This window comes from Neopelma chrysocephalum, unplaced genomic scaffold (genome assembly GCF_003984885.1).
Source record: "Neopelma chrysocephalum unplaced genomic scaffold, ASM398488v2 Primary Assembly neopelma1_67, whole genome shotgun sequence".
Classification (NCBI taxonomy): Eukaryota; Metazoa; Chordata; class Aves; order Passeriformes; family Pipridae; genus Neopelma; species Neopelma chrysocephalum.
The window spans coordinates 4487642-4513183 of NW_020897726.1; the positions used below are offsets into that span (position 1 = coordinate 4487642).

The 25542-nt window shown below is 37.1% G+C and overlaps 1 protein-coding gene across 3 annotated transcripts in view; it reads right to left on the reverse strand.

Moving 5' to 3' along the window:
• Positions 1-1137: 1137 nt before the first annotated feature.
• Positions 1138-25542, reverse strand: part of ICA1 (islet cell autoantigen 1) — a 71696-nt gene continuing 47291 nt past the window's right edge. For all 3 annotated transcript variants that reach the window (XM_027684758.1, XM_027684757.1, XM_027684756.1), the window contains 6 exons: positions 18663-18757; positions 16450-16499; positions 12597-12638; positions 8574-8849; positions 3760-3849; positions 1138-2062 (listed from right to left, as the gene is read on the reverse strand). In XM_027684758.1, coding sequence (XP_027540559.1) covers positions 1941-2062; positions 3760-3849; positions 8574-8849; positions 12597-12638; positions 16450-16499; positions 18663-18757 — 675 coding nt within the window. In that variant the 3' untranslated portion in view covers positions 1138-1940. The remainder of the gene's footprint in view (positions 2063-3759; positions 3850-8573; positions 8850-12596; positions 12639-16449; positions 16500-18662; positions 18758-25542) is intronic.

Genomic DNA, 25542 nt, shown 5'->3' on the forward strand with positions numbered 1-25542 from the left:
GCCCCCCCTTAATGCTCAAGAAAGTTATACATCGCAGAAAAGGTGGCTTATTGAGCAAGGAGCTGCCAGTACTGAACAGTAAGAAATATTGTGGAAGGAAAAAAGTTTTGTTTTAAAAAGTGTTAGGCATCTACATCAGGTTCTCCGACTTAGTTACCAGCCTCAGTGCAAAGAGAAGATCAGACTGTCTTTTCCCATTATACATGAAAATATACTGCTAAGCATCTGAAGAACTTCTCTGGCAAAAGCTGAAGTACCTTGACACTTCCAGGCTATGGGGTGGGACAACAAACACTACAGTTTTGAACAGAGTTGTTTAAAACTTGCTGAGGGTTCAGCTAGATGAACTCTGGTCAGTCCAACACCCCATCCACTGACAGCTTTTTAATGGAGAAATCAAATGCACATTAATACTGCTTGGTGCAGCCATCAAATGATGTTCCACTGCACTCAAGAAGAAGCTGGTCAATTCAGTGAACTTCTATATTTATACACTTATTTCCAGGTACTCAGTTATCTAATAGACCATGAGGCAAGAACTAACTGAAGGTACAGTTAACTGGTAGTGAAAAGCTTCACCAATGTAAAAGGAATATCAACCAAATTAAAAAAAATGCCAAATATAAAAAATTGTAAAGCAGGTCCTATATAATAACTATAACTTGTGATCTTAACTGGCTACTGACATATCCTCAAGCTGTACCAGGGGATGTTCAGGTTGGACATCAGGAAGAATTTTTTCCCTGAAAGGGTGGTCAGGCATTGGAACAGGCTGCCCAGGGAGGTGATAGAGTCACCATGTCTGCAAGTGTTCAAGAAATGACTGGACGTGACACTTAGTGCAATGGTTTAGTTGACATGGTGGTGTTTGGTCAAAAGTTGCACTTGATGATCTTGGAGGCCATTTGCAACCTTTATTACTCTACGATCCTTTTCCCCTTCTTTTGCTGTAAAAGAAAAGCATCGAGGCTGAGGGACATGGGCTTGAGTTCAAATTTTCTAATTGTCCTACTGGATTACTATTCAAAAACTAAATGAACTGTTAGGTACTGTCTAAAACTGGTCATGTTTATCTTTGGATGCTTGTTATGTATCAATGCAATAGCACACCAGCATTCCAGTGGGAATAAAGTTGTGTTTTTTTGTCAAAATCATTTTATTAAAGAGTTAATGTCACAACAAGCTCAAAATAACACATGCTTCAGAAATAAACGGGATGAAAAATTCTCAGAACAGAAACATGAATGGTTTGAAGGCATGATAAAGCATCAGTTTGAAGAAACTTCTGCAAACAGGTGCAAATTCTGTTGGTGCAGTGGAGAAAAACCTCAGAAAAGAAGCCTTCTGGGCATGACTTCTGTTTATGTAGTGCAGTTTGTCTAATAAGTTAAATCAGAAAGGCAACAATTTCCATGGCTGCACAGACCCAAATTTACTTCTTCAATAATTAGCCCCAGCACAGGTTTTTCACTGTGAGTACTAACAAAACAAATTCAGTTGACATCTTAACATAGCAGTAATATATATATTACAGACATGATAGATGTTTGACTCATGCAGCCTCCTCAGTTACATGATTTTGTTTTTAATTTACTCAAGAAACATTATAAAAAAATAGGTTTGCAATTTGTATTTCACTCCACTGTTAGCTCCGCATCACCCCAGGCAAAGACAGTGTTTTAGCAGATAATCTAATTTGGCAAGAAATCTGCCCTAATTCTTAACCTTATTTTTGTAAATCCACGTAGAAAATAAATGTGAACTCTTTATACAAAACAAGAGCAAATAACTGCACCTATATAAAAGGAGATTCATTCCCTTTAGTTTTATTATCATGGCACATACTTTATAGTTTCACAACAGCATACTAACTTTCATTTTTTTTAACTCCAAAATAGTGTTGATGAAGGGAAGAATGTGAGTTACCAGAGGCAGCTGACTCATGCATTAAGCAATTCATGTTCTTTATCAGTTTTCCCAACAGCATCAGGGTTGGATAATGGGTCAAGGTCAGCAAAGAGACTGAACCAAGCAGTCAAGTCTTTAGGATTCTTTGTAGATTCTGGGGAAAAAAAGAGAAAAAAAGAAAGGAAGAAAAAAGAAAAAGTACAGACTTGTCAGCTATTTTAAAACAAAACTGACTGAATGTTTGACTGAGGTCAAACAAATGCCATGCTATTGTTTAATTTATTACTAAGGGCACTTCTGACAAGAAAATCAGAATGAATGATTGCATTTTAAAACACTATCTTTATCAGAATATAGAACTTTAGTAAGAATGAACATTTTACATCTGTCTGCTGTGTATTTTATATGGCTCCTGCCATGGTAAGTACAAGAACACTTGAATTAAAAATAGAAACAATCTCACTCTGTCTAGCTTTGTTTCATGAAAGGTATTTGAGTGCGCACCTGCATGCCTGCAAAACAGCAAAAGGAAAGTGAAGGCAAATTTTACTTTCAACCTCTCTTACAGGACTAAATTCCTTTGCCTAAATCCAGTTCATGTGACTGTTCTGTCTCCCCTGTATACAACCACACAAGGTCATTGCTCATCTGGAATTACGTTTTAATGGGAAGGCACTGGCTGGAGGGAGAAGGGTTACACTTGATAGCCAGTCCCAAGTACAATTTCTAGTATTATTTTGAGGAATATAAACAAAAATGTGAAAAGGGAATATGTTCCAACAGCAGCTGGACTGTTGCACCCGTGTCCACACTGACATACATACTTCACAGAGGTCTCCTGCTTTGCTTTGTGTTTGTGATGCTATGCCCAGCATGTATTATATTGATAGTGAAATAAGATGTGCTCTTCCACTCAGAGCAATAATGTCACATGAAAGTTTTCTTTGTGACACAAGGAATTTACAGACAAAATAGGCTCTGCCTGGCATGATGTTCATCTTGGTGTCTGCAAGGCTGCAATATCTGCCACTTTCATAACCACACACTTCCAAGTAGCTGAAGGCTGTTCCTTTTGCTGGTGCCAGTTCTGTGGCTGTGTAATTGCACCACTTTCCAAAACAGCTTCCAAAACACCTTAACCTTCTATTTTTTTTTCTGCTGAGCTAAAAAATGTCAGGGGAAGGAATACATGTCACCCCTTTCTTCTTCATTGAACATCTTCCATTTTGCTTCTGATCCAATGTGAATGCACAGAATAGGTACAAACTGGCAATAAGAATTCAATGTAATCCTGGTTCACTTATCCAGAAAATCCTAGTCAAAGTCATCAGGGCTTTGTCTCAGTAGATGGCAGGACTATGCACACTTGGCTCAGTTGCAAGAACTGAATTAAGTTTCAAACAGATGATTACTGACATGATATATGTTTATCAAAAAAATTTGCAATTAGGGCTCTTCTGCCTTATCAGTAGCTTGTATTTTAGCCACTATGCTAAATCCTAGAGCTTCAAAACATTGTTCAGCTTAGACAAAGTGCATGCAGGTGCTATTCTGTGTGACTCAAAAATTAAAGTAGTATAATGAAACTGTAGCTTCAGCTCCCTTATTACATAGTAAATTACTCTTCTGACATGCTACTAGCAGTGAAGCCTAGCAAAAAATATCATGTACATACACAGACATATCATACATGTAATCAAACTGAAGCAGAGTAATTAGGGGCATAAGATTAAGCTGTAGCTACTATAAAACCAAATTTTATTATAGCAAAGTAACTGAGAAGACTTGATAGATACAAGAGTCACAGCTAAAAAGGAAAAGTAAGAAACTGAAAAAATACATGACCATCACCTTTCACAGGCGTTTTGCTATCATTCACATTCAGGCTGTGTGGTGCTGGCTGTGGTCTTGATGGTGGGCTCACACTGTTAGCTGCCCATCCTAGAATTCAACAATACAGCAGCATTAGCATGAAGAATTACTTTGTTAACTCCAACACCCCACTGTCTGGCACCATCAGACAGTGGAGCAGAATATTACATTTATGGCCATTCATATATTTCCTTGTATACAAGAAATCAGCAGTCAGATGCTGCAGATGAGCAACATCCTTAACAACAGGGTAGCTATGGATCAGATTCATCATCTCTGGATTCAGGCAACTATACTCTTTTCAAACCTTTAACCTGGCTGAAAGAGATTTTTGTTTCTTTTATTGAATCACAGTTAATACTCATTGACAGCAAGGCCAGTTCAGTAATAAGTCAAACACAGCTGTAGGGAGAACATCACTTACATTTGCATGAAAATAATATACATAATCAACATTTTTTCCACCTTTCTTTACTTTTACAGTTCCAAAGACTTTCAATTCATCCACTGTTCCAGACAAAACCGTATTCAGAGACCCTAGATTTTTTAATTTTGAAATAATTCTGAAAAAAAAATTACAGGTAAACACTGAAGAATTAAATTCAAAATGAATTACTTCAAGTTAACTTAAAACTACATTTTAATAAAGTATTTTTTTTTGATCTTTATTTGAATGGATCTTTACAGCAAAAAGAGATTAAATATGCAGGAAAAAGTGAAACTGAATATTCAAAATTTTTTGTTCTTACATGCATATTTTATAGCCACAAAAGAGTAATGATAAGTACAGTTAATGAGGCCAGATGAGCAGGCTTGGCAAAATGACTAGGGGTGGCATACTGTGGAAACATATTAGGAAAAAGCAAGCAATTTTTGTCCTTGGCTTCAGATATTTAAGTTTTTATCCTTTATTACATTTAGAGGACTGGAGGTTGTATTTATAATTTAATTAATATCTCTTTTAAGTTTGGCCTGGTCAATTACCCACCCATCTCAGAGACCTACTATATCTAATTTGGAAGTGTCACAAACAGGATTGCTCATCTGTGCACACAGTTAGCATTTCCTTATTCAGTTTCTTTTTTCTACAAATTTATGCTCTCATTTCCCTTTTTTACTCTTTTTGTCCTTCCTCCCCTTATTTTCTGCTGTTTTGGGACCCCTGTCAGATATTGGTACCCACTGTCCTGACAGTTACTGCAAGAGCCGCGTAAGTCACATCATTCCTTCCTCTCTCTAATAGATTATTCTCATCACTATCTGATCTTACCTTGACTATAAAAGGTTTGAAGCCCAAGCTGTGCTATTAAAAAGAGGCAAGAAGAGTTTCTGTAAAATCAGATGAAATAGGAAGGAAATTTAAAGCCACAACCATCCTCTGTGTCTCTAAGGAAACTAACCAAAAACTTCTTACAAATCTGGATGCAGAGTGCTCACATGTATTTGTTCTAGACAAAGGTGATACAGGCTTGTGAGCCAGCTTGTGCCCTCTGAAAATGAGGTTTTCATCTTTCAAATAAGCAAATGTGAATCATAATGAAAATTATGACATTAACTCTTCAGAATGACATACTTTTCCAGGCGTTTTCTCTGCTTGTGTTACAAACAAGAATGGCAAAGGACATTATACACAACTACAGTAGTCTGTAAGGCTTTTTGTGTGTTTGGAGATTTACTGTGAGAAAGTGTTTTGATATGTCAACGAATGACAATGGCTAAATGGAGCTACTTAAACAAATAGGGGCAAATCCTAATTTGATAGAAATAAATGAGAGTGCTGCCTGCAAACATTCTGTGCGAGTCCCAGTGAATTCAGGGAGATCAAGACTTGGCTCCCTGAGACATCATTGATGTTCCTTTACACTGGTGTGACTGGCATACCAGTGAACTCCTTTGCAGCCCTCCTTTTGAGCCCCTGCACCAAATTGTGGTAGGCAGCACATCCATGAGAGATGCTGTGGCCTGGGTGTCTGTTTACTGTAACGCAGGTAGCACAAGTGCCACTTAGAAAACAAAAAGAATCTAACAGCAGCAACAAAAAATCCAACCAAAAATGCTCCAGAAAATACGTGATGCTTTCGTAATGAACTTACCCATCTGTGAAGGTACTGGGAAAGACTGACACAGAATTTATTAAAGACTTTCACAAATTATGTCTTTAGCAAGCTACAGAGAACAACTTTGCCTTTCAAAAACAAACCACAGCCTATCAATTTGAAAGCAGTTGCTGGCCCTAAGCCTGTTTTGGTTTGCCTGTTCACAGGATGGCTTTGCTACATGACTAGACAAAAGGTTATTGCCAAGAGAGCAAGGAAACCAAACAGCTTGCTTTTCAGTTAGCATCTTCACAAACGTTACCACAATGAAATTTAGAAATGGAAATGGTGAGCTGTGCATTTGCTTACCAACCAGAATTTATGCACATGTAGAGAAGATAAAGAGGAGCCCTTAATGATATAAGTAAGTAAATAAATGAGGTCATAAACATCATGAAAAAAGAAAGCCGGTGCTCTCTCTGAAAAAGCAGAAAGGCAACCAAACCACAAAACTGTATCTGGAGGAGAATCCAAAAGATTTGTTGGGAGCACACTTTGTTTCTATTGCATATATATATATATACACACACACATATTTATATGTATTTTAAACCAGTACCTGGTGGCCCCATAGCAATTCAAAGTCCCATTGTGCTAGATCCTGCCTATAAATACAGCCAGAGAAAACTCTGAGCTGGGAATTCCTGACCACAACAGTTTATAACCTGCATAGCATTGTGCCTGTTTTACAGATTAAGATCTGAGGCAGAGAGAAAACAAAGCCCCAAAGATTTATGAGCATGCTTAACATAAAATAAGTAAGTAATCCCACTGAAGTTAATAGAAAAGTTAATGTGCTTAAAGTTAAGCATGTGAGTTTTAAGAATCTTTATGGTCTTAAGGCCAAATTCACACAGGAAGTATGCAACATCGAGGCTACAGTGTAGTGCTTCACACTTAATAATTATTAAGTAATCCTACCACACAGAGGAAAAAAAGTGTAGGAGATGTATCACAAGTCCTCAGTAAAAATATAATCCCTGTATTCTAATATTTCCTACTTGTATGTCTAGATATGCTTATATGTCAGTTAGTAGTTTGTTTAAGAAAAAAGTCTCTGTTCCCATATTATTGATAAGGTCAAATTATGAAAGAGACATTGTGAAGTGAAATGAATGTAGTTTAAGATTAAAGCTGAGTTTTCACCAGACATAAAATGGACCAAATTTCACCTTCTGTTAAAAAATAAACAAAAACTTAAAAAGAAAAATAGCCTATGAAAGTTAGTTTAAATAACGCATTTTACTCAGCAAATTAAGTCAGCTGGGAACATGCTGATTATCAGATACAATCACTCAGCTGATTAGCCCTGACTTTTCAAATGCCAGTACATCAATTACCACGATCTTCTGCCAAACCCTTGGAAATCCATTTGAAAACATCAACGTATTTTGCTCTTCCAGTACAGATTTATTCTTTTTTTTTAATTCAAGAATATTTTGGGATACCATGTTGACTGGACTGGATTTTCCATTTCTAGTGTTCCTTGAATGCAACATAACCGAGTTCTGATTTTGTAGCCAATGCCAGTGCCTTGTGCAAATGAGAGCTAACAGCTGTCTCAGAAAGGATACACAATCCTGCTTGCTGTTTATACCTCAAAAATATTTTTCCTACAGACACATATTTACATTTAAAAATGTAAATTATGCTGATATGTAAAATACATTTAAAAATATGTAAAGCTGTGGACCCCCCCCAATCTCATAATAATTCCCTTGCTACTTTCAGTAACTTGCTTAAAATCATGTATCTTATCATAAAAATACATCTAAAACTGTGCATCATTACAAATGTCATTTCCCCATTTTCCAACTAAGTGCTGAAGTCAGTGAACCCAGACATCTTGCTCTATGGGTGCTGGTGGTAAGTGTATTAATTATAAGGTAAATTTGACTTTCTTATTTTTGCCAAAATGTGACAGGTCATTTTATATCAGGTGTGATTCTACCAGTTGCATGGGTTCCAAGAAGTAATCTTCAGGATAGAGTCAGCCTGCTAGCCTTTCCTGTATCACTCTTCCACAAGTAAGATTTAAATGACTTGGGACAAAGCCCGAAAAGCCAAGGTCCTCCTCCAGCTTGCAAAGCCCTAGGAGAAATCTAGCGACTGTGGGAAGGATGAAGGTAGTTGCTGTTTAGCTGGTTATCACTAGCCTATCCTTCCTGCCTCCCTTCCTCAAGGCCAAAGCAGCAGCAGGAAAGCTCTGCCCCAGTTCCCCTCTTTCTTTCTCCCCCAGCAGCAGCTTGGAAAAGCCAAGAGAATCAACTGCATAGAAGAAAGCGCAGAGAAAGAGTTGTATCAGTAAACAGACTGCAAGAGGAATCCACCTGTACATTTGCTAGGATGAGACAACCCATTCTGCCTTACCCATATCTGTACGTGCAACGCACAGGATGCTTTGGAGGAAAAAAATGAATGAATGCAATTGTTTTTCACTATGTTGTTTAAAAATACTATCCCCAGACAAAATACAGTAATTATTTTTGGTTCCCTGGCGCTTTAACAGAGACGGCAGTTGTGATTTAAACAGTAGAACCCACTCAAATAGATTTTCTGTTTCAGGGAAAAAAATATCTCAAAGACCCACAGAACATTTCAGGAAGCTCAATGAAAACATTCAAGACAGTAATCTTGACTTCAGGTTTTAGGTACTTAATACTTCACATATACTAAGAGAACAAGATGAGCTCTCACCATGTAAGGATGACTGCAAGTCATTCATGTTTTGGTCTAGCAGCTGTGAGGGCAAGTAGCCTGATGGTGCTGGTACCACAGATGATGAAGTGTTCTCCCCATCTCTAGTTGAAGAGTTCATGGTGAGATCAGCAACCTGTCCAAACACAGCTGTCCACTCTTTGCTGAATTCCCCCTCATCCAGGGAGGAGGCATTGAGGATCTCATTCAGTAATACCATGTCATCCTTATCACCAGGTTCTGGCTCCAAGGACCTCACAAACTGTTCCTTTGAAGCTGTCTCAGAACAAGAGGGTCAAGAGAAATTATTTTTTAGAGAAAGAAGGAATTTCTTAAAAAATAACCCATCTGGGTTTTGTATGTTAAGTGAGATGGAATATTTTTGCATGATTTTCTTTTTCTCTTTTAGACCCAATTCTCTTGGACATCTGGGTTTGTACCTTATGCAACAAATAATTCCTTGATTATCTTAGATAACCTCACTGCTATTAACACTCACTTCTCATTAAAAATAATACTATAAGTAGGCTTAAAAATCTATTAAACACACTAAAATCATTATGTAGTCTAATATTTAAATAATTGGAGAAGACTACTTTTATGTTGCTTCTTGAAACATTATGTAAAACTCCCAAAAAATCAGATTGGTATAAACTGAAAAAAAAGTAAGAGTTGGGGATTATTCTAGAATTTTGTAAGAACATACTTAAGATCATCTTTATGACCTTCTGACCAATGCTTGAATTATTGGGGTATTTCCCAATGGAAAAAGGTTACTTTAATGTAGTTAGATTTCTACACTGTTCTAACCTGTAGTCATTTTTTTCTTCTCATAAGCTGCTGAGAAATAACTGGGGCCCACTTTCCTTCTGATTGCCTGTGTTAGTTTTTCCAGTACCAGAACTGCAGCTGAAGAAGCTCTTAGATCACTTGAGCCATTATTCCTTAAAAAAAAATTTCCTATTTTAGAAGTGTCAAATAGTTATATAAAATACACAAAACTGGTAACCAGGATCATAATCCTTTTCCAATATATTTGGAATGTTAAAGAACTATCATGGAACCCCAAGTGGTATTTTACTTGGAAACATTTGGAGCTCCACTGTGGGAGTCTGTAGTTCACAAAAATGGTGGTTAACAAGGCTGATAATGTTACGTTACTGAAATCCACATCAGTTTATCTTAATTATGCCTGTTTCAAACTTGCAGTAAGGCACAGAAGTAACCTCACTTTTTCAAAGTTGGGGTAGATCAGCTGAGCTCTCCAAGTTGCATACAACTTACAAAGATGCTTTTTAACCCTTTTGGGTTGGGATAAAAGATTGACAGTAGCAAAGTGGTTGCAACAGGCCATTTTACTGAAATGCAACAGCATTTTCAGCAAAGTTTCCTTTTAATAGCTGTAGTAATTTATAATTAAATGGTTGAAGTTGAGTCAGAGGAGGAAAAAAAGTGCAAAACTGTGTTTTAAAATAGACTCATGCGTCAGCACACACACCTACGTACTAAGAAACAGATAAACAAACACATAATAAAAGGATTTTATTCATTACTGAAGTCAGTTGTGAGATTCAGCTCCTTCCTAATTCACATTTTTATATACCTCTGTACTCCCTGACAGGGCCTAAAAGTCAGAAATAGAAACATTACAAACACATCAATTCTCCTGATGTTCCCACTAGACTATAACTAAAATACCATTGAAAACAATTTATTCTTCTGAATTTTCAGGCTGTTTTCCCATCTTCAGATAAACAGCAAAGAATATTAATGTTGTTCAAGTATCTACAATTCCCCCAAGTTATTCAGCAGGTGAGGCAGAGGGGTAAATCCTCCCATAGGGGAAACACACCTGCTATTTCAAAGGCACTTAAGAACTCTGATCTCTATGGGGCATCATCATCTCAAAGCTGCTTTCAGGAAGCCCCTGCAAGGGGAGATGCAAAAGGAGCAGCACTTGTAACAGATCCGCTAAGACACACTGCCAACACCGCACCTAACCACAAGTGCCCCAGAGCGGAACAGTTGCAGCAGCACAGCTCAGAGCAAAGCTCTGCTCTGTTGGGGTAACCACTGCAGGAGTCCCATTCTTACCGGAGGAGAAAGTACAACATAGAGCTTTACTTCTAAAGAGCAGTTAGGTCTTGCTGCAGTGTGTAATGACCACCAATAATCTGAGGAGTGACACATTTCTTGGCTCAGCAGTCTTTCTGATGTTCCTGTGGGGACTGTGCACCCGCCGCAGGGGAGGGCAGGGGTGGTGTTTACGCTCAGGCTACCTCGAGTAAGCAGCTGCAAGTTCTACCCTTGTTTGCAATAAAGGTTATCTAGAAACCAGTCTTGCTTACTGAGATATTACTTATGTGGTATTTCTGCTAGATTACTAGAATGATATGGACTTTCTCACTTCATCCATAAATCTTCTATTACCTCTTTTCCTGTTTCTGTTTTCACTACCCATTTTCAGACAAAATCCTTTTTTCTGTATGCACATGCTGCCTTATAAATGTCCATGAAAAAACAATCCAAAACTTCCAATAAAACACTGAAAGAACAATGTCACTACATTCTTTTTCTAGTTATTTGAACAAGCCTCTAGTAATGCTCATGTTCCTTCACAAACATGCCTCATTTTGCACGTATTAAAAGAAAAGAAAAAGTGAAGAGAAAGTAAAAAAATTACAACAGTACATGATTAAGACATAGGATTAAGACTTCCTTCTGAAACACGCATGAAAGTGTACCTCTAACCATACTGGTTCACTTAAAATAATGCAATATTCAATAGCCTAAAACTAGCTAGTGTGTAAAATAAGGGCAAATGCTGATATTTTAAAAGTGCCATAGCCATCCTTAGCTGATGCAGACACTCCACAACAGGTTTTGTATCAAGTTAATTATTTGACTAAAGAAAAAAGAACGACACAGCTAAACTTGTATGAGCAATAACTGTATGCATTTTCTGTATCTCCACTAAGAAGGCCCAACAAGGAATGGAACTGAGTAAGAAGAAAACCAGGGAAAAAAAATGCCACTATCAGACATGCACTGACCTTTTTTATTAACCACAGAAAAGAAGTAATTGCTACCTTATCTATCCACAGATTAGGGCTGCTTCTGCACAGACAGCTGAGGAACTATCCCTGTTTCTGCTTTCATGGGTGATTCCCCACATGGATAATTTCCCCCCAGTGCAAGAGAATGCCTGTGGCAAATCCAAAGTCAAGGTGTTTGCAAATGACCTTACCTACCATGAAGGCAGAGTCTTAAATACAATTACACTCTCAGTCTGACTGACTAAACCACACAAAGGGATTTTTTTCTTTTTCTTCATTTGCTTTTTGAGTTGTCACAGTTGTTTTTGTTGTTGAAGTTTTTTTACTCATTCTTCTGAGATATATGAGTGAAAAGCAAATGAAAAATTATAGGTAATACTCTGACTTCATATGAAAACTCAATATAAAACTTTTACCCAGATCTTTCACACGTTATATGGTAAAACAGCACATCCTCTTGAGCTATCATGGAAGCATAAAGACAGCATAATGGATTTAATTAACTCTCTAGCTGGAAGAAGTCACCAGTTCTTATATGGTTTTAAGAGGACTAAACTATTTGTTTCTGATATGTACATTTCTAACAAAAAATCTAGTGGTTACTAGTGTATTCCCAAGAGTTGTAGTTCAACAATTAAAGAACCAAAAAGAAAAGTTTGTGAAATGTTGTAGAAGGGGTAAGTTTTACAGTGGAGCCCTCTTCAGCGGGGCAAACAGGATATAGTCCAGTCTACCTAATCTTGAATTAGCTGGTACAAAACATTTTATCCCCAGTAACGTTTACTTCATATTACGACATCAGGAGTAGTGCCTCTGCTGAGTTTCCTTTAACACTATTTAAATAGTGCTGTAGAATAATTTCATTCAACCTTTCAGAGTGTGAAAACACTTAAGAACTAAGATAAAGTTACACTTGGTGACTATGATGGAAAAGCAGATGAAACAGACATACACAATTATTTCATACCATTTTCTTCAGGTTGCAGGTCTAATAAGTCATCTATGGCACCTAAAAGAAAAAAAAGAAAGAACAAATTAAAAAAAAAAATTAAAAGCAACAGGAAGATTGGCGGCTCACTGACAATCAGTATGTATACATCTAAAGGTAGCTTTCTTAAGTCTCTTCACCTGAGTTCTGCTTGTGGCTACAATTTCCTTGTAACATAGAGATGACATCCTTGCCATCGTCAGCTGTAATCAAGATCCATAAGCATGTCAAACTGCACTCTGCAGGAGACTATGCTTATAAACAACATCACTATAAGATCAACATGCAAGATGGTTGGTATTCATGTTTTAAATGAGCCATGTTTAAAATAAGCCCGGTCACAATGGATGAAAGAGCCAAGATACAAGCATTTCAAAGAAGTGAGGCAAATTGCTGACTAATAAATAACCTAAGGGGGGATCTTCCTTTGAATCCCTGCCCTCTCCACCCTAGGCCCTCTCCAGGCTGAGTGCACCCAACTCAGGCAACTGCAAGAATCAGACAGGTCTCTCCTGTCCTCTAGAAGCAGAGACATCTCTTTTAAAGGCTTGTACTTAGGCCAGGAGGGAGCACAAATGTGCCAGGACCTTGTCACTCTCTAAATACTGCCTTCCTTGGCAGTATGTTCTTCCTCTTAACACCAACTCCAGGAACAGGGGAAAGGAATCTTCCCACAAAGTACCCCAGGTCAGGATATACGTAACAACATCTCCTCTGCAGGAAAGTATATGGGCTAAGAACAATGGGAGGGAAAATGTATACCTGAGGGTTATAAACTAGAGGTGACAAAACACCACCACCTTAAACTCTCAGCAAGTTTCACAGATGAGACATGGAGTCAAAACAATCATCTCGATTCTGTCTATCAGTGAAGAGAAAGACAACTCCTTCAGGTGATTAATCCCATGTAAGACATATAGCAAAGCAGGAGGGATGAGCCACATGCTGAAAATGCCTTTCTCCCACCATTAACCATTGGGGAAATTTAGCTCCTAGACAACTATGTAGCTCTAAAGGCAAAGGAAGGGTTTGGTCACAGTATTGCCAGATCTGGAAAGCCCATCTGCTGGAAGCCTCACACGAGAGACTGGAAAGGAGAAATAAAACTCTCTACAGGGAATAAAAATGGAATCCCAAACCCTTTCAAGAGAAATGCTAAAACCTTCCACGAGAAACTTCAAGGTGTGTTCAGAACTAAAGGAAACAGAACAGCTTGCTGTTGATATAATTTTATTTTTATAAGGCTTTGCTAGGACAGAAAGGTGCTATCATAAATAGAATCAGCTGGTCATTTAAGAACCCATGATCTCATCTGATTGCACTCTGTACAGATTGAGATAGGAGAGGCATAAACACACATGAACAAATATACATGATGCTTTCATAAAAGGACAATGCATAGAGCTAAGGGGGGAAAAAGCCAATCCTAGACTGACTGGTAGAGGGGAAAACAAAATCAGAAAGAGAAGTTCATGACAGGTGGGATATGGATGGCCACAATTCTGTAATGAAAAAGGTACAGCTGTGCTGGAAGCCTGCCTTAGTTGCATGGTAAACATCATGGAGAGAATCTTGAAGACGTCCATAGTATATTAAGGGAAAATGCAGAGCAAATGATAAAAAAATGGACATTATGAAGTAGAAGTAGTTGGTGAGGAAAACTAAGAAGCAACATGGCTCCCTCACAAGAGGCACTACATCCGTATGACTTTTGAACATAAAGGGTAGTTTAAGGAAAAAAAAAAATCTTAGCAATGGCATAGACCTGCTAGTGTATGGAGATGGAAAAATTTAGCAGAGCAGTCAGAAGTATTTCAAAACACTTCAGTTCCTTCTAGGGGTGATAGAGAAAGAGACAGAACAAGGTATTTATATTACGGTGAAATATTTTACAGTCTATAAGTAACTGAGATTCTAGAAAACATCTGCTAAGAAAATATAAGTCAGATTTTATATCCAAGAATATTAAAATATTTTGTCAAAGATATACCTGATCTAATTAATTGCAAAATGGGTGAAACTTCAAAACACTGGAAATGTCCTAATATTGTGTCATTACTACAAAAAACCCCCATCCAAACAACAAAAGTAATTAAAGAGGGTGACTCAAGTAATTGTAGGCAACTTGGGGCTGGTAGCTCACCATTACTCCTAGTTAAAACACTAACAGAATGCCATTCAGTATAGGATTCAGCAAAAGAACATGAGCATAATAAATGCTCCTATAATAATTTATTGTTTTTTTATGGAAAGTAGATCTAGTTAAAAAAACACAACTAATTTAATTCTGTGATAAAAACCGTGAGCTATTTTTCAGTAAAGATATTTGTTTAGAAACAACTTGACTTTGCACTGCAGAGCCTTCCAGCTAAAAGTTAGCACTGAGTAAAATGTATAACGAACATATTGAACGGATTAGGAACGTGACAACTAACAGATGTCAAAAACACATTGTTAGGAGAAATAATTGCAAAGTAGAAGTGTTTCTAGTTTAGATCTGCAAGGCTTAGTGTTTTATCCATTGCTATTCAATGGCTTTAGCAGTCATCTGGAAGTAAATACAAAATCACTCTTGAAAAAAATGTGCAAACAACTAACAGACTATTAGAGGTGGTCAGTCAGGCCAGTCAATCAGTTTCTGTAGTCAGAGCTGGAGGAATTTAATACCACCAACTTGTAAGTTATACCTCTAGGCATAAGGAATATACGCCATGTTTTAGAAAGGATAAATGAGTCCTGGAAAGCTGTGACCAAAAGGAACTGAAGTCTTGATAAACAACAAATTCAGATATGAGTTTTAAACTTGATGTTGCAGCAAAATGAGATGTCCTTCTTGAATCTAGAAACAGGAATGTGATTTTACCTTCTAAAAACATGACACATGAGAACAATATCAGAAATCTCTTGTACAGTTATATATTTGAAAAGGAATTTGTAAAGTGGAGTGGAAACAAAACCTTCAAAAATAAAGCAGATGTCTTCAAGACATCAACATTGTGGGTCCCTTCCAACTTGGCATATTCTTTGATATGGCTAGCCTGTTGAAATAAAGATTTGAGAGGAGTCTTGATTTTCATGTAGTATCTTTTAAGTATCTTCATGGAGGATAAAATATGACATACTAAAATTATTCTCCATTAATTTAGTAGAAAAAGGTATATTAAAAGCCATGAATTGTTTAGGCTGGAGAGACCGGTGGGGGTGATTTTATCCAAGCCTCGCAGCTATGAAGTCATTTTGTCTCAAAGATCTCCAGGCGTGAAGATTCTACTTTTCCCAGTGCTTCACTACCCTCACTGTAAGCACCTTTTTCTTAGTATGTACTCAGAATTTCCCTTCCTGTCACTTGTGCCCACTGCATCCCATTCTTTCACTATGCACCTCCAAATGGAGCCTGGCTGTGTTACTGTGTAATAAACAACCCATTGGCAGCAGCTGAATATGACTTTGCCTGGCTTTTGGGCAGAAGTTCCACTGAATTCATCAAGTTTTTCATGGAGTACATGTTTAATCACTGGAACAAACTAGTGAGCTAAGTGGCACACTTCCCTTGCCTCAACACCTACTAACCTGCAGAATACCTTCTTGAAGGGTACATGCCCAAGGTAAGAATTAGGCTTCAGAAGACAAGCTATTTGACGTATCTGAGAGTGACTGAATGAAATGCAGTGGGATGTAACATGTAAGAGATTAGTTTTAAGAAATCTTCCTGGCCTTAAGTTTTATGTGTTCGTAGGGATTTGCTGGGTGAAACTGATATAGGAAATAAACAAAACAAAAACCCCCATGTTTTACAGCACTTATGAAGTTATGATAACATGAAATAAAATACCTGAATAGTTCGATTCCTTGGTATGGCTCTCCTCTTCTAATGAAATCAACCTTAATTTGAAGGAATAAGAAAAAAGACTGAGAAATTAATTCTAAGGCTCTAGAATAATAATAATTTTTCCTCTTTTAGGTCACATTGCTACAGAATCATACCAGTAATAAATAAACAGTAAAAACAGATGGACTCTTGCATTTGCTGTATATGCTGGTCTGTTGTTACCTTTTAGTGTTTCATTGGTAGAAGTCTGTTGAAAGTGAAAATTAGATTGAAAGACCAACTATCAAAACCTACCATCCTTCTATTTTTAATATAACTAAATCAGTAATGAAAAGTATAGTACATTCTGCTTTTCTACATTTGGTCTTTCATAGCTATCATGGAAGTACAACTGCTTCTCCTCTCCCCCACCCCTCTCCAAATAAAAGCAACCAAAAAGAAACTCAACCAGTTTGCCCTTCTCTTTTTAACAGCAAGTAATTAAAAATCAACAGTCAGGTGAGTTTTGTCCCATTTCAGCAGATTTCTAAAAGAACAGATCAGCAGTGTTGATGAAACAAGCTCTCAACAGGAAAAAAAAAAGCTGTGGTTTACATCCAGTTCTTATACAAAGTAATCTCTTCAATGAAGAATATATACTTTCTAACTGCTATTACTTTGTGTAAAGTCATTCAAGGAGTTGGGAATGAAGCAGCCACAAGGCTGATATGGTGCTGAAAAGGACTAGGTAGGTACATTCCTCCTATCTATCTCTAGCGACAGGACAGAAAGAGCCACTTCCCAAGCTCTTGAAGTTAGGCTTGTGGTAGAAGAAAATCAGATTCAGGCCACATTCTATTATAATGAATGTTTACTGTGAATGGAAAGTTCATGAGGACTTTAAAAACTTTGTTTTGTGTAATTCTGCTAGAGTCCTAGATGTTTATTTATGATTTTAGACAGCAAAATTGTGACATATTTTTTCCCCTCAGGTTTATGCCAGACAAGGTAAAAGATAATCCATAAATAAAAACAATTGCAACCATGACATGGCATCTGATGCATTTGCTGGTAGGTGTCAATGCACGTATCTTGCATAAATCATGCATTCATTCTAGAACTTTATATTCAACATTGAGGAAAATAATATAATAAATAATAAATATAATAAATATAATACAAATAATAAATAAAAATAATAAATAAATAAATAAAAGTTATTTATTACATTCTTTATTATTGTCACATGAGATGCAACAGATATAAGGGAAGTGCTGTGGAGACAGCCACCTGCCAAATGGTACTTGGTCAAATCCTTTCTAATCTGAATAACAGCAAATCTGACCAATTTATAAACTGGTTTTGGTCGGTGGTTCTGAATCTAAACCAGAAAGAGGACTGAAACCTGAACTCTTTAAAAATCCATTATTATAAATAGCTGAGCAAAATCCACTAATCAGTCAAGCTGTTCTCTGCTTTTTGACAACTGATCCTTTGCTGCGTACTTCATTGAAGCAAGGACAGTCAAAACAACAGGTGGCAGCGGGATTATATCAACATTGCATCTCCTGGCAACTGAATCCTGATGGTCAGGTAGGGGAGAGATCGCATCTCATTCTCCCGTTCTCCCATTCTCCCCTCCCCATAGCAGTCCATTCATAAGTCTCTCTCACCTCAGAGTTACAGGTAACTCAAACCTTGACAGCATCAGCTCACTTAGATGTACTTTATACTAAGTACCTACTGCTTCATTGGATTACTAACTGATGGTGTATACATTACAAAAACTGATTGCTGCTCAGAGCAATCAGTAATCTATATCCTATTCCCAGGTGAAAGGAGATGCTGCTGAAAGGTAAAATACAAAGCTCATATATCTTCTCCCAGGTATAGTTGTTTACCATTTTTTTAATAAAGAAAAAATAAAGTAAAAGCTGATAAAAATAAAAAAAAGGCTAGGAAAGATGAAAAACACGTAAGGGTTTAATGGGTCTTTAAAGCTCTTAATTTCACCATAAAGTTAATTAGTTTTCACACATTACAACATTTCAGAAATTCTTGTATTGAGCTAACTAGTAGGATTAGACTAGCTGTGTCTATATTTCTACTTCTAATTTTATTTTAGAATTACTTATAATTCTACTTATATTTCTACTTAGTTTTGGTGACTTTAACAACCACAAAGCAGATTATAAACAAAAATATTATTATGTTAATATATAGGACATGTGACTTACTGACTCTGCTGATCTTCCACTGAATTGGTGCTTTCAATCTGCAGGTCCTCCTTTTCTGCTTTTTCTGTTAGTTTATTCACAGGATCTTGCAAGCTCTAGACCATAACCGTAATATAAACAAAGAGAAGAAAACAAACTAGAATCAGGGAAGCAAAAGTGTGTCATTTAAGGCTAAATCAGATTATAAAACCAACAGGAATTAGCAAGAATGGTTTTGAGCTATATCTGACTCAATGAAGCAAAATTAAAAATGTAGAAGATATTCAGTCGAGTCTGTGAACACACTTGGTATAAGAAGGTGACACTCAGCCACTTCTAAATTCATGTTCTGTTTCCAATATTTTTCAGTAAATATTTGCAAGATTTCTAAGTAAAACCATCTATTCTGTGTGCAAAGCAGGCACTGACAGCATGTTTATTTGCTGTTTTGGGGTTTGGCCTCTTTTTTGCCTCCTTGTTCTTGTTTTTTTTTTTTTTTGTTTGTTTGTTTGTTTTTGTTTGTTTGTTTGTTTTGGGTTTTGTTTTGTTTGTTTGTCTTTTAAAATATGAGAAAAAATAATTCTTTACATCTGTTTGTTCATCATATACTGCTTCTTCTCTTATTTATTCTCTTTTTTTCCTCCACAACTATTCACACAAACTTGGCAATTACAATGCAGTGAGAAGATACTACTTGTATCCTGAATCTGAAAACAAGGGTTAAAATCTTGGAAGATTAGTCTGATAGAAGCCAGGTGTGGTATTATGAAACCCTACTGTCCTTTTGCAATCTGAAAAACCGTGCTATAAGACAAACATGTGCAGTTTCATGGTCAACATTTTCATAATCAAAATTAGAACAAGTGAACAGGCCAACACATAAAGCATTACAGACTGACTCTTCAAGTGATAAATATACTACCAGTTGCCCCTCTTATGCATTAATTAGGAATTCTGTATGAAAATTTGAAAAAATGAACACAGTAATTAAGTAATAGCAGATGTTAGCAAGTGAATATTTGTCTCTATCAAATGGTTTTGCTGTGAAGGTGAAAAAATTTTCCTCTTTCCAAAGCCCAACTCAGTTTCTGAAAAATAAAACCATGTTTCATGTGAATAGTCCCAACCATTTGTAATTAAATTTATTTATGTCACGCTGATAGTCATAGTAGTGCATCTCACCCCAACTTTTCCTTCTGCCCCCCAAAAAGCTAAGGGTAAAACAAAGAAGTGACTTTTTGTGCAAAACTTAATAAACACAAAATGTAGTGGTTTTTCACCTGGAAATTGAACAAAACGATAGCATGTTTCATGAGAAATGTAAAACAAAGAAAAAAATGCGGCCTAATCTGTGGAATAACAGTTAGAGTGCCCAGGCCATCTGTCACAATAAAAGTATTCTCAGACATGTTACAGGTCCTGTGTGCACTGTCCTGTTAACCAGGACAGAGGAGTCCCCAGAAGGGGCATTCCAGTTTCTGCTTGGGTCAGTACTTGTCTGTATGAGGAAATCTACACTTCAGTGTTTTAGAAACCAAACTTATGGATCTATCCTGTACTGAAGTTGCTTTTATCTAATTCTACCTAGAACTGCTGATTAATTTGTCATAAGCAGCCTTAGCTTGCAGACATCATAGTCAAAAGATGAGGGATCATAAAGCAGCAATAATAAAGAAAGGCATTAAAAAAGTTTACCTTATTCTGTGAGTTGCCACTTTTTTTTTGACACTGTGACAGTGTTAACCAGAATCACATGTAAGCCTACTTCTTGGATTCTGACTAGGGACATTAGACAGCTCAGCTAGACCACCTATGAATGAATGTCACCCTTTTACCTGCATTTGTACTGGGTATTGATTCGAGTGCATTTCTCGTACTATTAAAATTGATGGGCATTATTCCACTGACTCCAAGAAGACCTGGATTAGAGTTCAAAAACATACAGATATACACTCCTTGCACAAAAGTGCAGTGTAGAGAAAGACAGCACCTCTGCATTATGGGGACTGTACTGCTTTGGGCACTTGAACCACCTTGGACACATTCACAGTAGGACATACAGTCCACTATAATCAGGAGGCAATGGTGAAACAAGCTGGGGTGCTCTGCCTGCCATCCAGTATAGCACCACAGAGCCTGCCCCAAGAAGGTTGTAATGGTTTTGAACAACAAATAGAACTCCTTCAATCACTGCCTAATTATACAAGTCAAAGAAAATTATCAGAAGTAGAATATTCTACATCTTCACCAAGAAAAATACAGGGAAATCAGCATCCTTCTTTAAGGAAGCATCTTTATGATGCTTTCTTCATTAGTGTTTCAGGAAATCCATATTTAAAGGACTGTGATAATCCACGGACACAGCACATAGATATGGAGTTCAGAAGTACCTTGGGAAGGAAACAGCATGATAATAATGGCAGTTACTATTTCCTGTATTAGAAAAATAAACACAGCTCTGAAATATAGCTTCAGTTTCAATGGAGATTATGACAAAACTGTTAAAAATCAGCAGCTGTATTTTGATACAATAATTCAATATAAGAATTTGCTTCTGACACTATTCCCTCAAAATCAGATAGCAAATAATGAAATTATTTTCCTCTCCCCTGCCTCTCTCTACTCCACATCTTGATGTGCACTACAAACTAAGGTATTTTTTAAAAAAGATTTTAAAAAGATAGAGAATGGGTATGAAATAAAACTGAGTGTTAAAAGGACACTGTCAACCATTTTCTAAACATGAACCCACAAAAATGTGATCACTACTGTCAGGAGGCATAAAAATCAAAGTATGATATTCTCTTAATTGTTTCAGGTTACATTCGAAGAAGGGAAGAAGCTCCATTACCTAGAAACTGCAGTGATTACACAGGGTTGTAAAGACACAGACTGAGTTCAAACAAAAGCAATTCCATTTCAGCTGGACATATCCTTGACTTTGTTGCTCAGAGCAGACAGATGTGTAGCTTCACATGGCTGCTCACATGGACTAACATGGATTTTGTTGTGAGCTACGCCAGTATGTGGCTTAAAGTAGGATCCTTGCATGTTTAGAAAGCTATCTTCCTAGCTTCCATAATTTCTCTTTTACTATAAAAATAAGAGTAAGACAGTACACACTAGCAGAGCAGGTTCACAGTCATTCACTCTGCCTAACTTTTCTGTCTCCAACACCAAAAGTCATCCAGTGATATTTTGCTTGCTCACGGTACTCAGACCAAATATCTAAGCTGACAAGTGATTCCTTCCCTGTAGAGTTAATTCTAATTCCAGCTCAGGCTCCATTCCGAGGCTGACTGACTAAATTCCTTCACCTGCATCTGCTGCTTTCAAGTCAAGCCAAGATCATCTGGACTGCACACAAAACCTGCCCTCTGCAGTTAAATCAGCAGTGTTGACAACACACTCAGCTCGCCTACAGTTCCCCCCAAGTGCCTTGGACAACTAATGCACCTCTTGACTGAGAAAGAATCAAAGCAACACAGCTAAGGGTAGTTACAGGAGCCAGGAATGGACCCCAAGACATCACAACATTTATGAAGAAGTGCAACATCACTGAGGCGACACAAACTCGGATATGTTTCATTTGTGGGGAGAGCTGAAAGGGAAGCAGAAAAGCAGGTAGTTTCAGAATTTCTTCATGGACATTCATCAGGGAAAAAAATACCAAATCTCCCCAAAACCCTTATAGATACAAAATCATAACCAATCATGCCTATGAATAAAGTCATGGTGCGATGAACAGAAACAAAAAAGGATACCAGACTACAGCAGAGGTTAGCAGAAGGCACCAGTGTTGTAGCATCTGTTTGGACAGAGTGCTCCAAACCATGTAAGGAGCACAGGCAGCAGCAATCCACTTTAAACAGAAATAAATGGATGCATTGAGATTTACATCTTTTGACTCCTTTACCAGGCCTATTATTATTTCTAGCCTTGTATGATCTCTTCAGGTATTATAGCATTGAAATGTAAAAAGTGCAACTAAATATTTATTAAGTAACCAAGGCAAATAAATGGTGACAGAAATTAGAAAGAGGTATTATTCATGAAAAGTAGCCCCTGAAATAAACTGGAATTCATTTGATATAAGTTAATTTTGAGACAATGATACCTCGAAGGTTTACCAAACAGCAGCCCATCATCGGTAATATTACAGCAATGGATACAGTAACAGATACTTTTCCATCACTATACATGGAGTTGTTAGCACATTAATAATCATCTTTCATCAAGCATAAAACTCACAGTTGGGAAATACAGCTGCAATAGCACAATTATACTACTCTCAGCATATAGCCTGAAGCAAAGAAAACAAATGGGCTGCTTTTCATTAAGGGAGTTTGGCAAACATCTCTAAAGACAATGTTTTCTTTCCAGAAACAATCCCAAGTGGCATTCCAGAGTCTCTTTCCTGAGGTAAACCTGGTACATGAACATATATTTATACTACAAAATACAAATAGCAATTTTCCAGTACATAGCACCTCTTAATTTTTCAGCAAGACAGTCTACATCTAAGTCAAATATTAACAGTTTCCTTAATTTCTTGTTTTAAAGTAAAACACTAATCCTACATGCATAAATGCTTAGTTTAATTCAGAAGGATTACTTGTATGAGAAAAATTTTGTCCTTTATGGAATCATAAAAGACAAAAATGATTTGCAAGCATTGAATTCAGAATTTTCTTTTAAGAAGGATCCCTTTTATGATATAAGACAGAGAAAAATATTCTAAAAGGGGTAAATGTACCACAGGTAAATCCCAATCAAATGTAGAAATGGGCACACTGAGATATTTTATGTATATTTGAAGCAATTATATATTCTGATTGTATATTTTAATGCGTAAAGTCAACAACAGACATGGCAACTTCATTGGGTACATTTTTAGATGGAAAGTTTCTCCATCAGAAACTATACTACCCTAGATCAGCCATAGCCGTTTATTATACTTCATTAAAAAATAATCTCAATGCAGAATTAGCTTGCAGCTCCTTCTTAATATATAGTTACTCTGGTATGAACATATGATATGACTGGTAGGGGTCAGTTCCCTAACCATAATCATCCATTGTTATTCCACACCCAGGTCTAGCAGAGGAGAGATGGGACTCATGGGAGACCCACACCTTCAGAAGTGACAAGTAGAGGTGAGATGACTTACCCTCATAATGCACCTGAAGTAGCAGCAGACATCTATTCTCCTAGGCTACACAATCTCACCTGATGCAACCACCAGATTTTGATTTAATCTCCTTAGCAATCATTTAATGTACACAAACAGAAACTAACAGTTGGGGCAAAGAGATCATGGGGAAGACTCTAGTATAGAAAACAATCCCACATTCTAGAGACTGAAAGAAATAAAGAACTGATACTGAAAGCTAGTAACATAGAATTACTCGCAAATATTTGTTTTCTGAAAGCACAGACTTACATGAAATTTTGTAGTATAAAACTACCTCCTGATTAGCATCATTTAGCAGCATACATATCACTGCAAAACCAGGAAATCACATCTTTCAGTGCAGGAGGCCAGCAATAAAAATGGTTAAGATTCTCATAACAAAGTTAGGCTGCATCCTAAACACCCTGCAATATTCACAACCATTTTTGCAGATACTTTTTGCTTCAAGGGAGTGCTTGTTACATGTGGACTCAATATAGACAGTATTTTTTCATCATAGATTCCCAACCTAATTTCAAATTTAGATTATACTGAAATGTTTCACAGGAGGAAATTCAAAAGATAACAAGCATCCCCACATGTCTCTCATCCTCCGTCACAAGGATACTTTGCACTCCAGAACAGGTGCATTTTCTGTACAAGTTTCTCTCCAAGGTATGCAAATGTTACTATACGTCTTGAAACATCTTATGTCTTGTTCAAATAATATTTTTAGATATAAAAGAGAATAAAGAATAAATACCCAGCAACAATATAGGCTACCTACACAAATTAGACTGGAATAGCTTTGTATCAAAGCAGACATAGAAAATTCCTTAGAAACCTTTTAACATGGGGAAGTTATGAGAACAGCCCATTAGCACAGTGTCCAGGCTCCTGAGCAGGACTCTGGCCATGCTAAACCCAGGCTGCAATGGGAAGCAACAGTGCGGAAGTAAAGGGTACTTTCTTCTCTAGTTTGGTGTTTAATGAGTGAGTCTAAAGGCAACTACTAGCAATGTCAAGATAGCTGTGCCCAACTGTCTCCTGTTGAAATCTGGACATAAACTCTGGCTTAAACCCATCTTCTGTGATATAGACTATGCAAGAAAGAATCTTAAAGTTATGTTAACTTCATAGCAAAAGAGGACTTTTCCTGCAAGACAGGATTCTTCAGAGGCTGGATAACACAAAATCTCCTTTTATTTTTGTCCTCAATCAGGAAAGATTGAGCTTGAAATTTGGTTGATTGGTTTGCTGTGATGTTTCAAGTTGCAGAAGTAACAGTCTCCACAAGCTCTTTATGCACCTCAAAGTTCAGAAACTGCTCCCTCCCAACACACATTCTAGAAAACATCTTTAAACACAGCAGTCATATACAGACAAGTTTGGTATTCTGGAGTGAATTACACCTTAAACCTTCAGGTGATTCTTTTCCAGGAGCTCTGAGGTAGCCACAGGCTATATAGCAGAACATAGCCCGACTTCTACTTGTACATGTCATACGCCCAAGCATTTCAGGGATTAGGCTATGACTTGTAAGCACTTTCAAAGTGCATTGTCTCTCCAAGCAAAGAGTGTCTTTGCCACATGCTGTTCATTCCTCACTCTCTTCCCAGAGGTTACCCTTCCATCAGACCTCTGTCAGACGTATGTTATTTTTCTCCCATGCAAATAGTATTGGCCAATCACATAGTTATTTCATTGCCCAAAATAACTACAGGACAA